Source organism: Scyliorhinus torazame, chromosome 10 (genome assembly GCF_047496885.1).
Source record: "Scyliorhinus torazame isolate Kashiwa2021f chromosome 10, sScyTor2.1, whole genome shotgun sequence".
NCBI lineage: Eukaryota > Metazoa > Chordata > Chondrichthyes > Carcharhiniformes > Scyliorhinidae > Scyliorhinus > Scyliorhinus torazame.
Window position 1 is genome coordinate 153,780,683 of NC_092716.1, and position 15,538 is coordinate 153,796,220.

At 50.5% G+C, this 15,538-nt stretch overlaps 1 protein-coding gene across 1 annotated transcript in view; it reads left to right on the forward strand.

Annotated features, from left to right (window-relative positions):
• Window positions 1–15,538, forward strand: part of f2 (coagulation factor II (thrombin)) — a 160,523-nt gene that overhangs the window by 126,857 nt on the left and 18,128 nt on the right. Inside the window, exon 12 of the mRNA XM_072518841.1 lies at window positions 12,053–12,231. Within this exon, the coding sequence (XP_072374942.1) occupies window positions 12,053–12,231 (179 nt within the window). The remainder of the gene's footprint in view (window positions 1–12,052; window positions 12,232–15,538) is intronic.

Consider the following 15,538-nt stretch of genomic DNA (forward strand, 5'->3'; position numbering starts at 1 on the left):
TTCAACAATTTCTGCCTTTATGTCCTTCCGCACCTCTGCGCGGCTACATCCTGGGGTTGGACTTCCAATGTTACCTGCAAAGTTTGACCTTCAAATTCGGCGGCCCGATACCCCCACATACTGTCTGCGGCCTCACGACCCTTAAGGTTGACCCGCCTTCCCTGTTTGCGAACCTCACCCCGGATTGCAAACCCGTCGCCACCAGGAGCAGGCGGTACAGCGCCCAGGACCGGACCTTCATCAGGTCAGAGGTCCAAAGGCTGCTGGGGGAAGGGGTCATTGAAGCTAGCAACAGTCCCTGGAGAGCTCAAGTAGTGGTGGTAAAGACCGGGGAGAAACATAGGATGGTCATTGACTACAGCCAGACCATCAACAGGTTTACGCAGCTGGATGCGTACCCTCTCCCCAGCATAACCAACCTGGTAAACAGGATCGCGCATTACAAGGTCTTCTCCACGGTGGACCTCAAGTCCGCCTACCACCAGCTACCCCTCCGCACGAGCGACCGCAAATACACTGCCTCCGAGGCAGATGGGCGGCTCTATCATTTTTTAAGGGCTCCCTTCGGTGTCACTAATGGGGTCTCGGTCTTCCAACGCGAGATGGACCGAACGGTACGGCTTGCGCGCAACGTTTCCGTATCTCGATAACGTCACCATCTGTGGCCATGACCAGCAGGACCACGGCCCCAACCTCCGAAAATTTCTCCAGACCGCTAAAATCCTTAACTTAACGTACAATAAGGATAAATGCGTATTTAGCACCGACTGTCTAGCCATTCTCGGCTACGCAGTGCGAAATGGAGTTATAGGCCCCGACCCTGAACGCATGTGCCCCCTCATGGAGTCCCCCCTCCCCCACTGCCCCAAGGTCCTGAAGCGTTGCCTCAGGTTTTTTTAGTTACTACGCCGAGTGGGTCCCTAAGTACGCAGACAAAGCCCGTACCCTGATCCAGTCCACAACCTTCCCCCTGTCGATGCCAGGCCTTCAGCTACATCAAAGCAGACATTGCAAAGGCCACGATGCACGCCATTGACGAGTCCCTCTCCTTCCAGGTCGAGAGCGATGTGTCTGACGTAGCTCTGGCGGCCACCCTCAACGAAGATGGCAGACCCGTGGCCTTCTTCTCCCGTACCCACCATGCTTCCGAAATCCGCCACTCCTCAGTCGAAAAGGAGGCCCAAGCCATCGTTGAAGCTGTGCGACACTGGAGGCATTACCTGGCCGGCAGGAGATTCACTCTCCTCACTGACCAACGGTCGGTGGCCTTCATGTTCGATAATGCACAGCGGGGCAAGATAAAAAACGACAAGATCTTGCGGTGAAGGATCAAACTCTCCACCTACAACTACGAGATCTTGTTTCGTCCCGGGAAGGTAAACGAGCCTCCTGATGCCCTGTTCCGCGGCACATTTGCCACCGCACAAGTGGACCGCCTCCGAGTCCTCCATGGGGACCTCTGCCACCCGGGGGTCACTCGCTTTTTCCACTTTGTTAAGACCCGCAACCTGCCCTACTCCATCGAGGAGGTCAGGACTGTCACCAGGGACTGCCAAATCTGCGCGGAGTGCAAACCGCACTTCTACCGGCCAGAGAGGGCGCACCTGATAAAGGCTTCCCGTCCCTTTGAACGCCTCAGCATGGACTTCAAAGGCCCCCTCCCCTCCACCGACCGCAACACGTATTTCCTGAACGCGATTGACGAGTACTCCCAGTTCCCTTTCACCATCCCCTGCCCAGACATGACCACAACCACCGTCATCAAGGCCCTCCAGGGTATCTTTGCACTGTTCGGTTTCCCCGCGTACATACACAGTGGTAGAGGGTCCAATATGAGCGACGAACTGTGTCAATTCCTGCCCAGCAAAGGCATCGCCTCGAGCAGGACGACGAGTTACAACCCCCGGGGAAACGGGCAGGTAGAGAGGGAGAACGGAACAGTCTGGAAGACCATCCTACTGGCCCTACTGTTCGGGAACCTCCCAGTCTCCCGCTGGCAAGAAATCCTCCAGGAAGCCCTCCACTCCATCCAGTCATTGCTCTGTACAACCACCAATCAGACACTTCATGAACGTTTCCTTGTCTTCCCCAGGAAGTCCTCCTCCAGGACCGTGCTCCCGACCTGGCTAGCGACACCCGGACCCATCCTGCTCCGAGAGGTCGAGAGGGTCCATCTGCTGCATGCTAACCCCCAATAAGCCTACTGATGGCCGACAAGATACGGTCTCCCTACGGGACCTGGCGCCCGCCAGAACCCCACATGCACACCCCAACCACTCACACACCCCCCCCCCGCAGCACCTCACAGTAGGGTCAGTCCTCCCGCCGCTCCTGCCTGGGCCCTCCCACCCACCGACGCCCCCTACAGGCGCCCCCCCCCTTCCACGTCAACTGCTCTCCCCACCAGCGCCGTCTATGGGTGACAAAGCTGCCATGGAGGCCGAAGCCACGCTCCCGGAGTCGCAGACGCCTGGACCCCCATCGGGATCACCATCGAGGCCCAGACGAACCCAGAGGACGACCAGGGCACCCGACCGACTGCCGACTGATTGCTTCACCTTAACCGATCTGTAACTGTAAATAATAAACACTGACTGTATATATCTGCCATGTTTGGAAATATCCTCTAAACACTGTAAGGAGGTATCACGGTACCTCCATATCTGATCATACCATGTTGAATACAGTTGTAGCCGCTGGCCACCACCCCCGCCGGACTCTTTTCTTAACAGGGGGTGAATGTGGTATTATCAGGTTTTGCAGCACCCGAGAGGCTGAAGTTCCATTGGTCAAACCTGGGGGTTTACCATTGGCTGTATAGCATGTAGCTCCGCCCAGATAGGCAGGGTATAAGAGTTGGTGCCGTCCCAGCAGCCCTCATTCTGTACCTGAGCTGCTGGGGAACAGTTCTAGTCTATTAAAGCCTTCAGTTATGCTTTAACCTCGTCTTTGCAGTAATTGATCGTGCATCACATACCCAATACGAAACAGCACACGTAGCACCATGCCACCCCAACAGGACCATGTTGGAAGATTCAACGAGCAAAGAAGGCACGCCAGATAACAGGAAGGGGAGGGGTGTCGGGAGGGGAGGGGGAAGTCAGGAGCAGGGGGCCTAGCCAAAACTAGGCATTTGCTGAGGAATACAAATTGTAAGGGATATATATTGTGAGTGGTAACTGATATATATATAGTTTCTGCGTATGTTCACGTTCACCTTTGCTTTGTATAAAAATAAAAACCCTAATAAAAACATTTTTAAAAAAGCGATTGTGGATCTTCATTTTGGTCTGCTGAAATTCTGATAAATGGTCATTGAACACATTTTAAATTAGATTTGGGTGCCAGTGTGACAGTCCTGTCAGACAAGGAACCCTGGCTCAAAGGCCTCTAGCTTCAAACAACGAAAGCTCCGCCTTACAGGACAATGAGAGTCCAATTCCCAGTCACCAGCCTGATCCTGGAGCCACTGAGGTCTGGCAGAAAACAAATCTCTGAGCTGATGTACGTCATCTATATCAAGCCTTCCTCTCTCCTGAGCAAAGATGCCTGCATCATCCCGGATCTCCTCCAGAAGGCAGAGGATGTCAAGACTATCATGCCGTTAGCCAGGCAGAACAGCACAATCCTGAGTACACAAACATTAAAGAGTATCCCCACTCGGATTTCTTTTTTCATCGCTCCTCTCTCTTTGCAAACGAGATTTTCCATTATTATCCCAGAAAATTCCTAAGGGCTAAGCCAATGGACCATCCATGAGATGACCACAATGCCTCCAGTGGAAGTGGACCAGAGAACTATCAGCGGTCTGAAAAACCTCTACCTCCAATGATGACGATGGTACAGCTGGTCGACACAACAACCACTGTACACTCGCTGCAACTCCCAGCCAGCATGCCACAACCACAGGCTGGAAGCTGGTAGCAGTCCCTCACCATCAACAACAAAATGGGCGGGCGGGCATATCCCTTAACCTCCTTCCCACAACAGCAACGTTCTTCCTCAGTCTCAGAGGGCTTCATGAAGAAAGTAGGCATCAAGGGGACGAATACAATATCCTTCCACCCTGCAAGAATAGATGGAGAACAACAACAACCATGGTTCAATGCAAGAGCCAAACTAACCAGTCATCAGTCAACGTAAAACAATGGAAGAAAAGAATGGAAGCATTGCCAAATGCCAGGCCAACCTCCAAGTCAACAGCAAGAAACAGAACCAACAGAGCCTAGCACTCCTCCCAGAGGACTTCAATCGATATGTGTAAGGGCTTTAAGGCCTCTGGTCCACCTGAACCTCTAACTTCAAGGTCTTGAATGGGGGGGAGATGGGGTAACAAGAATGTTGTTACAGTTAATATTTTAATAGCAATAATATTGGAATGGGATTAAGGTTGTAACAGTAAGTAAATGCATCAGGCTTATATAAGACTTTAAGTAAATTAAAGTAGTTACATCCTTTTGTGTTATGCTTCTTCATGTAGCATAAGCTGCTTCCTTGGTGTATGCTTTGACAAAGGAAAGTTCAGACTTGGAGATAGGTTTAACACATTTATTGAACAGCTAACAATTCTCCTACTTGAGTTCGACTCTCCTGCTGATCTTACTATAATAACTCAATCTAAATAACCAGTCTGCTCTAATCCATGCGGTGGGTGTGATGCTTCCTGATCTGCCCCTGTGCCTCTCCCTGAGTGTCGCCTGTGGAAAAGAGAAAGAGCATGTGTGCCCTGTCCTTTTATAAGGGTAGCCCCCTTGTGGTAGTGTCACCTCTGGGTGTGTCGTGACTGCCCATTGGCCGTGTCCTATCTTACTGACCTATTGGTTGAATGTCTGTGTGTCATGATGTCTCTGGTGCTCCCTTTAGTGTTTACTCAGTCCTCGTGTATCTACATTAACCCCTTGTGTACCTACAGTGATGCATATCACCACATCCCCCTTTTTTCGTGTCACATATTTTCTGTACAGTGTGAAAGAAAATTCAACAAAATAGGTAGATAAGTGATGACAGGTACAAATCATGATGACAGTGATGATTACACAATACCAAATAATATGTATGAGTCCAAAGTTTATGAATTAATATGGTCGAGTGGCTTTCTTGTTTTGTTGTTGAAGTTTCGACGGTGACGTTGTCATTTCCTTGTGAACACCATCAGTGTCCCTGTGCTTAAGGAACCAAGAAGTGGTCAAATCACTTCGTTGTCTGATTTGGACTCTTTTTTTTTCGATGCTTGTGGTGGGGATGTAGTATGTAATCTGTGTCGTCCGGCCAGGACTGTTTCTTGTGATTGTAATATCGATGCAGTATGTCATCTGCCTTGAAAGCTGGTTTGCTTGTTTGTCGTGGAGCAAACGTGAATCGGTGAGATTTGCTGTCATGCCATGGTATGGCTGTACTCGTGCCAGTGTTAGGAGCTGTGCTGTTACATTGTCCTGCATTTGCAGAGTTGTACCATGTCGTACCAGTCGTTGTTCTATTGTTGTTGTCATTGTCGTGCTTGTTGTTGACGTTGGTGCCTTTGGTACGCTTCTTGTTGTTGTCTTTGATGTGGTTTTCATAGGTTGTGTTGTTGTGTTTATTGCGCTCAATGACCACACCGAGTGGAGAATTCGAGTTCTTCACAAAGTTACTTGTGTCAGTGTCCTTTGTGGCATCTGTTGTTTCATTGAGCGTGTCGTCTCTGATTCCTGGGCGCTCCCCGTCTGGAGTCATGTCCGGTTCACTAGAATAATCTTTGGCTTGTCGATTGCCTCTGTACATACTCGCGGAGAACAGTCAGTCTCGCTGTCATGTTGCATATACTGTATGGGAATTGCGATGCCTTCGTCACTTGTCGCACATACAGTGGGAAGACCTTTGGTGTCTTCTTGTCAGTTAATTGAGCTGGGTAGACTGTCAAGAGTCTTCTTCTGGCAGCTCAAATAATCTGGGTGGACTGTCATGCAGTGGTCTCGCTGTGGAGTCGATCTGTGCGCTCTCAACGGAGTCGTGCACTGGTCTCGCTGTGGAGTCTTTCTGTGTTCTCTGTGTGGAGATGTGCAGCGGTCTCGCTGTGGAGTCACTTTCTGTGTGGAGTCGGGGACCCTTCATGGTGCGTGGACCACTCTCTGTGTGGAGTCGGGGACTCTTCGTGGTGCGTGGAGCACTGTTCGTGGTGCATGGACCACTGGTGTGGCGTCAGGCCGCTCTCTGTGGGCTTGGACCTCTCTCTGTCTCTTGGTATCAGGCCGCAGCAGAATCCTGTACTTCTGGGTTAGGATGTCGTCTGTGCTGGGCTGAGGATCCTCAAATCTCAAATCCGAAGAACCCGTCCTTGTCTGTGTCGGATTCTTCACTGTACAACACATCTCGTTGCGATTCGGATTCGGTACTGAGGTCGCCACGTCCAATGATGAAATCATCGTCTGAGTCTTGGTCTTCAAGGACCATATCATCACATTTTGTGTCGGGGCTGTCATTGTGCTCGCGATGTCCAAAAAAGTAATCAATGTCTGAGTCGTAGTCTTCAAGGACTAAATCATCTCTTAGGGCGGTGCTAATTGCTTGTTGCAGGGTTCTGCGGAGGTTACTTTCAGCTACTGGTCGAAGTTCAGGCATTGTACTGTCGTTCCAGGTGAAAGAATTGTGTTTTCTGGCTTTAAATTTTCTTTTTACTGTTTGGGAAATTTCCCCTTTAAGTGGGTGTGTCCGGGGCCTCTGATGTCATGACACTGGCAAGGTAGAGTGTAGGAATTGATTGCTCATGCGCAGATTGCTTTTCCTTTACTTTGCGTTCTTCGCGAAACTGCTCAGGTACGGCACCTTCCCCAAGATGGCCGCCAATTAAAATTGTCGTTCGTTGCTCCGGGACCTCGGCCTCGTGGTCAGTATTGCTGCCTCTCTCACCGTGTTCTGTTGGTTTGTTTGTGTTTTTCTCGCAGTATTGTTCGAATTTGTCCAGGACAGCCTGGAAGTCGCTCCTGTTTTGCCCTTTGGAGAACTTGAATGTTTTGAAGATTTGTTCTGCTCTGGTACCCGCGATGGCAGAAGCTCTCTCTTTTCAGCATCGGCCACATTCGGCTTTTCCTTTACTTTGCGCTCTTCGCACAACTGCGCATGCGCGGCTTCTCGCGTATGCGCAGAACACTGTTTTGCCGGTTTTCGTCTTCTGGGGAACTGCGCATGTGCAGCTCCTTTCTCAAGATGGCTGCCAATCAAAACTGCCGTTTTCTGCATTTGCAGGCCTGCCTTCACCTCGTGGTGAGTATTGGTGCCTCTTTTACCGTTCTCTCTTGTGTGTTCCTCGCAGTATTCTTGAAACTTGTCCAGGACTGTCTGGAAGTCTCTCTTGTCTTGCCCTTTGGAGTGCTTGAAGGTCTCGAAGATTTCTGCTGCTCTTGCACCCGCACTGGTGAGCAGAAGCTTTATTTTCTCTGCATCCGCCAGCCATCTAGGTCGGACGCTACCAGGTAGATCTCGAATCTCTGCCTGAACGCACGCCAGTCTGCACTGAGATTGCCGTGGTACCTGAGCTGCTGCAGAACCGGAATCTTGAACATCTTGCCTGGGTGCTGTTGCTGGTAGTCACGGATTTGTTGAGTTGAACTATGTAGATTTAACAGGCACTATTGGTATCATGTTGTGTTGTGCTTCTTCATGTAGCATAAGCTGCTTCCTTGACGTATACTCTGACAAAGGGAGGTTCAGACTTGGAGATAGGTTTAACACATTTATTGAACAGCTAACAATTCTCCTACTTGAGTTCGACTCGCCTGCTGATCTTACTATAGTAACTCATTCTAAATAACCAGTCTGCTCTCAGCCATGCGGTGGGTGTGATGCCTCCTGATCTGCCCCTGTGCCTCTCCCTGAGTGTCGCCTGTGGAAAAGAGAAAGAGCATGTGTGCCCTGTCCTTTTATAAGGGTAGCCCCCTTGTGGTAGTGTCACCTCTGGGTGTGTCCTGACTGGCCATTGGTCGTGTCCTATCTTACTGACCTATTTGTTGAATGTTTGTGTGCCATGATGTCTCTGGTGCTCCCTCTAGTGTTTACTCAGTCCTAGTGTATCTACATTTACCCCTTGTGTACCTACAGTGATGCATATCACCACACATCCATGCGATAACGACTTGGTGGAGATGTAGGGCACAATTTTCCAGAAAGATTTCTAAGTGTGGTAGCGAATGGGAACTGCCACGATCTTCCCGAAGCTTGGCCCAGCAAAGCTGGCAACGTTATTCAATGTTAATTGGTCCATTTAATGGGGCCTCACGGGCTTCTCATGGAGGCTCGCCAGCTGATTTGCCGGCACCGTGCTCGCCAGCCCCCGCTAACAATGTCGAGCAGCACTTAAGCAGCACTTGCTCTGCCAACCCCAGCCACTCGCAACAATGGCGTCAAGGAGACTGCCCCCAAGATTCGGCGATGCTGACCTGGGGAGGCTCATGGATGCAGTGGAGGCCAGAAGAGATGTCCTGCTCCCCAGAGGGTCCCAGAGGGTGAGCCACAGGGCAGCCAGTGCAGCCTGGGATGAGGTAGCGCCGGCTGTAAGCTCCGGGAGTGTGGCCAGGATGACTGACGTCCAGCGCAGAAAAGCAGCCACACGCGAGCATCCACCACCCCCCAACTCTCGTTGTGGTCTCCAACCCTCCCTTCACCCCCCCTCTCCCTTCAACACCCCCAACTCTTCCTTCACACACTCCCCTCTCATTACTGTGAACCACACGTGTGGCTAATGATGCCCTCTCAGTATCTCCTCAGGAAAAGCTTTCCCACAACAGTCGGGAGAGGGTCCAGGCTGGTGCAGGCATGCCAGACATCACAATCCTTACATCCTTCGAGGAGCGGGTCCTGGAGATGACAGGGGTGGCCGAGGACAAGGCGGTCACCCACGCCGAGGTTGGTGGAAGCCACAGAGGTGAGGGACTACCTGGAGGACCTGTCAAACGTAAGTTGTTATTGCCTTACTGACTGACCCATCCCTCCCACTGACCACATGTCCATTCCCCGCAGGTCCTCCAGCCGATGGTGCCGGCCCATCCCAGGTGGCCCCCTCTCCAGTCTCCCAGCAGGACACCTCGGAGGGGAGCTCCAAGGAAGACACGATCGAGGTGTCACAGCTGTCATCCCCACCCTCCGCTAACGCAGAGACACACACTTTGGTGGGAAATGTTAGTGGTCAGGCTTCTGGGGCACAATCTGATGAGAACCACACAGTTGCTGCTGCACATCAGGTGGAGGCAGGAACCCCCAGGCGAGACAGCAGTTAGAGGTCTGCTGGATCCCAGGACCCAGCTGGGTCCCACCCTGATGCTGAGCCTGTGGTACAGAGGCACCCGGAGCTGATGGAGATGTTAGGGTGCGGTCAGGACATTCAGAGCGAGATGTCAGCGATACTCCAGCGGGACCCTAGCCGACTGGAGGAGTCCCAGAAGCTACCGGCACTGGAGATGTCGCCAGCAATGCGTGGCACCGAGGCCAACACTCCTGGGATGGTGACCGCAGTGTGGAGAGCATGTGCACGACGTTGGCACCATTAGTGAAGTTTTCCATGGTGTTACGCAGTCGGTGACGGCCATGGCTGAGGGTCTCGGCAGAATGTCTGACTCGCTGGGGGATGTGACTCAGTATTAGGCCGATGTTAATGAGGTTCTGCGGGACATGTCCCACTCTCAGGTGGGCATTGCTGAGGTACTGCGGAACATGTCCCAGTCACTGAGGAGCATCGCCGAGGGCATCGACACAATGATGCAGACTGTCAGGACTGACAGAGCCAGATGATGCAGGGGCAGCCGGGGCTCCAACCAGCTGCCCCTCCGTTCCAAGGGAACCCCAGAATCCTATGAGCACCGACCCGGAGGAGGGGCGCTGGGTGCCATTGCTCCTGTGCAGTGCTGAGGGAGTGCTACACTTTTAAGTGAGGCAAACTGAGGTCCCATCTGCCCTGTTAGACGGATGTAAAAGAGACCAAAGAGGAGCAGAAGAGTTCTGCCCTCTGTCCTGACCAATAATTATCCCTCAACAACATCACTCAAACAGGTTACCTGGTCATTTTCCTCAGTGCTATTTGTGGAAACTTTCTGTGCATAAATTGTTGGTCCCATTTCCTACATTATGTTTTAAAACAAACTTAATTGGCTGAATAGCATTTTGGGAAGCCCTGTGTTATAAAGGGCGGTATCTAAATTCAAGTCTTTCTTTCTTTGGCCCATGTGGCTGTATCTTGCATGCCATTGGTTGACGGTCTCGGCAGAATGATTGATTCGCTGGGGGATGTGACAGTTGACCATTGGGTTCATTTTGATGGAGCCCAGTTCAGATTCTGAGTCAACATGCCTATGTCCATACTTTAGTGCAAGGGGTCATCAGATTAGCAGTCAGGGAATCAGACCCTGCACATACCCTACCTCAGCACACACTCCCTGAATGTGCACAATGGAGGCTGCCTGCGGTATCCCATTCCTGTGCGCAGATGGACCTTGGGGCCTGCCTAGTTTGGATGTCTCGGTCTTTTTACTGAGCGTGAGGTTGGAAAGCGGAATCCGCATGAAGGTCCATCCGGTCGCACACTCGAGGAAGACTGCCAGTTCTTGTTTGATGTTTAATCACATACAGTCTCCTACCTCCAACTACCCTTCCCCCACACTCCTCTCATTGGTCACATCCAGTTTGTCGGTTTTACATTGGTGGAACACTCAGGGTGGGTTTCTCCGTGGGCTGATGTCGAAAGCGGGAAATGCGATTGGGCGGAGAATAGGTCCCGATGCTAAAATCACAGCGGGCACCGATTTGACGCCAAATTGCAATTCCCCATCACCTCGACAGCGGCATCAGCGCAGTCCAGAAGGCACGTACAGTAAACATCATTTGCATGTCATTAGTGGACCCGCTTGTTATGGGTCAGGGTTTAGAGAACCCCAAAGTGTATCATGGAGTTCCCCTGACCCACAACTTTTAATAGATTGTGGTATGAGGGGCACACGGCCCACTCTACAGGTATGGTACAGCAGACATGGACCAGTGGCTTTTAAAACAAAACAATGTTTATTCTATGAACTCAAGTTAACCTTTCTAAAACATACAGTGAATATCTTAGCAACCAGTAAATCAAATACACCCCCCAAAGAATACAACACTAAGTAACCTGTATGCCGTCCTTTTAACATCCAAAAGACTTAACAAACCTTCAAACAGGAGCACATTAGAGGTATATTCAATACTGAGACCTTTTTTACAATTCTGAGTTCTCCCAAATGATCCATAGATAGTCTTTGGATGGCTTAGATCAACAGCAGTGCAGCTCACAGACACAACCAAGCTTTTCTCAAACGGAAACTCAAAAAGCAGAAGTGGAGCTCAGCTCCACTCACACTCTGACATCACTCAAGTAACATGAGCAACTCCATTTCTTAAAGGGTACTCCCACATGACACCGACCCAGTATTCTCTGGGGCTTCCGCGATGTTCCACCTCCGATGGGCTGTGTTCCCGACGGCGCGTTTCAGTTGTGAAACCGGCATCGTGGCTGCTGAGGGAAAGAAAGGGAGTACAGAAAGTGTCTATCATCGCCATACTTCGCTGGCAGTTGTTACGTTGGCCAGGGCCACGGGGAGTAGCAGAGGGTGGCCAGGAGGCGGGCCGAGTGGGCAGGCACGGAACGGCATTGCCGCAGACGGAAAGACAGCCATGTAGCTGCACACGCTACTGACAACCCACTGTGAACTTAGGGCCACGGGCCGTATATGTGCTCTCTGGCCCCAGCCAACCCATCAGCTGTATTAGCGTGCCCAGCACAACCAGTGCCACCTTGTTGGCTGGGATGAGTGTATGTGGGGAGCGTAATGTGTGTATGCAGCTGCAGCTTCTCAGCGTTCTGAGTGTCAATCACAGACCTGGCGAATCCCGCACCATTTTTCATTGGAATCGGTCGTGTTCCACATGGTGCCGGTGCTAACAACGCCACAGGTTCGGTGCCAGTTTTGCTGTCGTGAAAGTCCACGAATCCTGCCCTGGCATCAACACTTAGTCTCAGGAATAGAGAATCCAGTCCTCACTCTTTCATTCTTGTTTCCAGGTTAATGGTCAATCGGTATTTGGGCCGGGTCACAGGATGGGGAAACCTACGTGAAACCTTTGTGAATACTCCAAATTCAAAACCTCAAGTCCTACAGGGCATCCAGCTTCCCATCGTTAAGAAGTCGATCTGCAAATCATCCACCAATATTCCAGTGACAGACAACATGTTCTGTGCCGGTGAGTCAATGGAGCATTGGAGAAGCATCTCAGCGGGGAAATAGTTGGTTAAAATACTGTCCTTTCATCCCTGACTGGTGGAGCTAAATCTCCCTCCTTCTCCCTACCCTTTGAATGCTGTTAAAGGTCCTAGGTAAGAACATCCTGGTGGCAAGCTCAGTAGAACAGCCGGTGAGCCCATATGCACTGTACAAAAGTGTCTGTAAATCATTACCGGCATCAAGGGCAGTATCTCACACACCCCACAAGACCATGAGAATATAGGAGCTGAAGTAGGCCACTCAGCCCATCGAGTCTGCTCTGCCATTCAATGAGATCATGACTGATCTGATAATTCTCAAATCTTTCTTGGTATGTGTGTTGCTGACAATGCTACATTTATTGCCCATTTGAATAGTTGTTCTGAAAAGGTGGTGTTGGGCTTTCCCCTTTGAACTGATGCTCTTCCTATGATGAGGGTGTTAGGTAGGGAACTCCAGAATGTCAACCAAAATCGATCAATACGATGCATGTCCAGCTCAGGCGAGTGTGAGACTTGAGGGGAGCTTAGAAGTAATAGTTTTCCCAGGAATCCGTTGCTCTGATATTTCAGGATGATCGAAGTTGCAGATGATGCAGTCAACGTAACCATGAGATGTTGCTGCACAGAATCTAGCAGATGGCATGCACAGCAGCCACAGAGCACCAATGTGGTGGGAGTGAATTTCATATGAAGTGAAATACTCCCTCTCATTCAGGGAAGGGAAATGTCAGATGTTTCCTTCATGTTTTAGTGACTGATGTTCCAGCAGTCTGTTCAGAGAGCAGATCCCAAATACTCAGCCTGGGCCTGATGCATGGTAGAGAGAAATAATAGCACAGTGGTAATCCAGAGGCCCGGGTTAATTCCTAGAGGTATTTGGTGAAATTTTAATTCAATTAATAAAATCTAGAATTGAAAACTAGCCTCAGTAATGGGGACCACAGGCCTACCAAGCCACTCAGTTCAGGGGCAATTAGGGGACAGGCATCAAATGCTGGCCTTGTCAGTGACACGCACATCCCATGAAAGAATAAAGAAAATATCTACATCCAATCACTGCTCCTAATTCCAAACCTCGTTAGTGAATTTTGTGGGGTGAGGGTGTTGGGGTGGTGGTTAACAAATGAACAATACATTCTTTTGGATTAAACAGAAATGTTACACAAATATAATTCCTGAATCATTTCTCTCCTGCCCTCCCAAATAGGTAAACATTGAGTAAGGAAATGGTTAAAAATTCCTACACTTGATAATATTTTTAAGTAATTCATTCTTCGAGGGAGTACTAACAATGGGAGGAGTGAAGATGGGGAATATTGGAGAAACAAGTGATGGGCGAGTGATGAAGGGAGAAATATTGAAGCAATAACAGGTGGGGGGGGGAAATGGAGGGTGAAGGGGAGGAGTTGAAGTGGGAAGTGGTGAGGTGAAAAGTGTAGGTTGGGAGTGAAAACTGGTGATTGCGAAGAGAGAAAGGAAGAAGTCAAGTGATGAAGTGGGAGTGAAGACGTAAAGTTGGCAGAATGAAGAAGTGAAGAAGCTAGCCATGAATAGAAAGGGCGGTAAGATAGCAGTGAAGGTGGGTGGTGTGAAGAAAGAAGGAGTCATTGAATCATACAGCACAGTCACAGGGCCTTCGGCCCACTATGTCTGTGCCAACCATCAAATACCAATTTATACAAATCGCTATTACCAGCAATTGTTCCAAGCCGACTGTGCCTTGGCGATTGAAGTGCTCGTCCAGATGGTTCTTGAATGTTGCGAGATTAGCTGCCCTCACCACCCTCTCAGGCAGCACGTTCTATATTTCCACTACCCTCTGGGTAAAAAAATGTTTCCTCAGATCCCCTCTAAACCATTTACTCCTAACCTTAAACCTATGGGGCTGGATTCTCCGTAGACCCGCGCCAAAATCGCGTTCGGCACGGGAGCGGAGAATCCACTTTCACGCTGAAATACAGCCCGGTGCCGGTCCGCCGATTCTTGGGTCCCGGAGAATCGGCGAGATCGCAAAGTACGCTGCGCGGCTGGGGGCCCATTGCCAGAGGTCAGCCCAGCGATCCTCCGCTCCCAACCGGCCAAGTTCCCGACGGCGTGGAACTAACCTGGCATTGCCTGTCAGGATGCTGGCGTGACGGCTGCGGACTCAGTCCGCGGCCGTCCTGGTCCGGGGGGGGGGGGGGGGCTGCTTGTGCGCAGTTAGATGCTTGGGTGCGCGCCGATCGGGGGGTCTAATTTTTGCACCTGGCTTTGCGGTCTGAGTCCGCCATGGAGCTTGGCTCAGCCGCTGGAGGACACCACCGTGCGCATGCGCGGACTCCAAACTGGAAGTGCAGGGGCCCGTATCCGCAGCTAAAACTGCAGGATTTACTCCAGGTCCCTGCTAGCTCCCTGCAGGGCATTTAATTAGCTGTATGTTTTTCCAGGAATCTCTTGAGTAAAACTCCAGCATTTGTATGCCGGCATGGGGACGTAATCCCATTTTGGGAGAATCCAGCCCATGGTCTTCAACACCTCGCCCATGGGGAAAAGATTCTCACGATCTACCCTGTCTATGCCTCTCATAATTCCTGAACCTTCTCTGCTCCAGGGAAAAGAAACCCAGCCTATCCAGTGTCTCCTCATAGCTGAACCTTTCCATCCCAGGAAACGTACTGGTAAATCTCCTCTGCACCCCTGTCCAGTAACATAACATCCTCCTGATGGTGTAACGATCAGAACTGCACACAATATTCCATCTGTGGCCTAACCAATGTTTTATAAAGTACCAAGACCTTCCTGCTCCTAAACTCTATGCCCCAGCTAATGAAGCGAAGCATTCCGTATGCCTTTTTCACCATCTTACTTACCTGTGCTGTCACCTTCAGGGTCCCTTTGCTCCTCAATACTCTCTAGGGACCTACCATTGATTGTGATTATCCTATAAGTCCTCCCAAAATGCATCACCTCACAATTATCAGGATTAACTTCCAGCTGCCAAAGCTGTGCCCAACTTACCAGCTGATCAATATCAGTCTGTAGCCTAAGACTATCCTCATCACTATCAACAACACCAATTTTTGTGTCATCTGCAAACTTATTAATTATATCTTCTACATTCACATCCAAGTCGTTAATGTATATAACAAACAGCAAGTGGTGGGGGGGACTTCTGGTGGTGGCATGTAGTGGAAATCGCAAGTTGGGTGGCTCCTGCTTGAGGCTCCGGTTTTTGGAGTTTAATGCCCAGTTCCAGAGGCAGTTTTTGGATAAGGTGGTGCAGGCATAGGGAAGGAGGGGAATGTC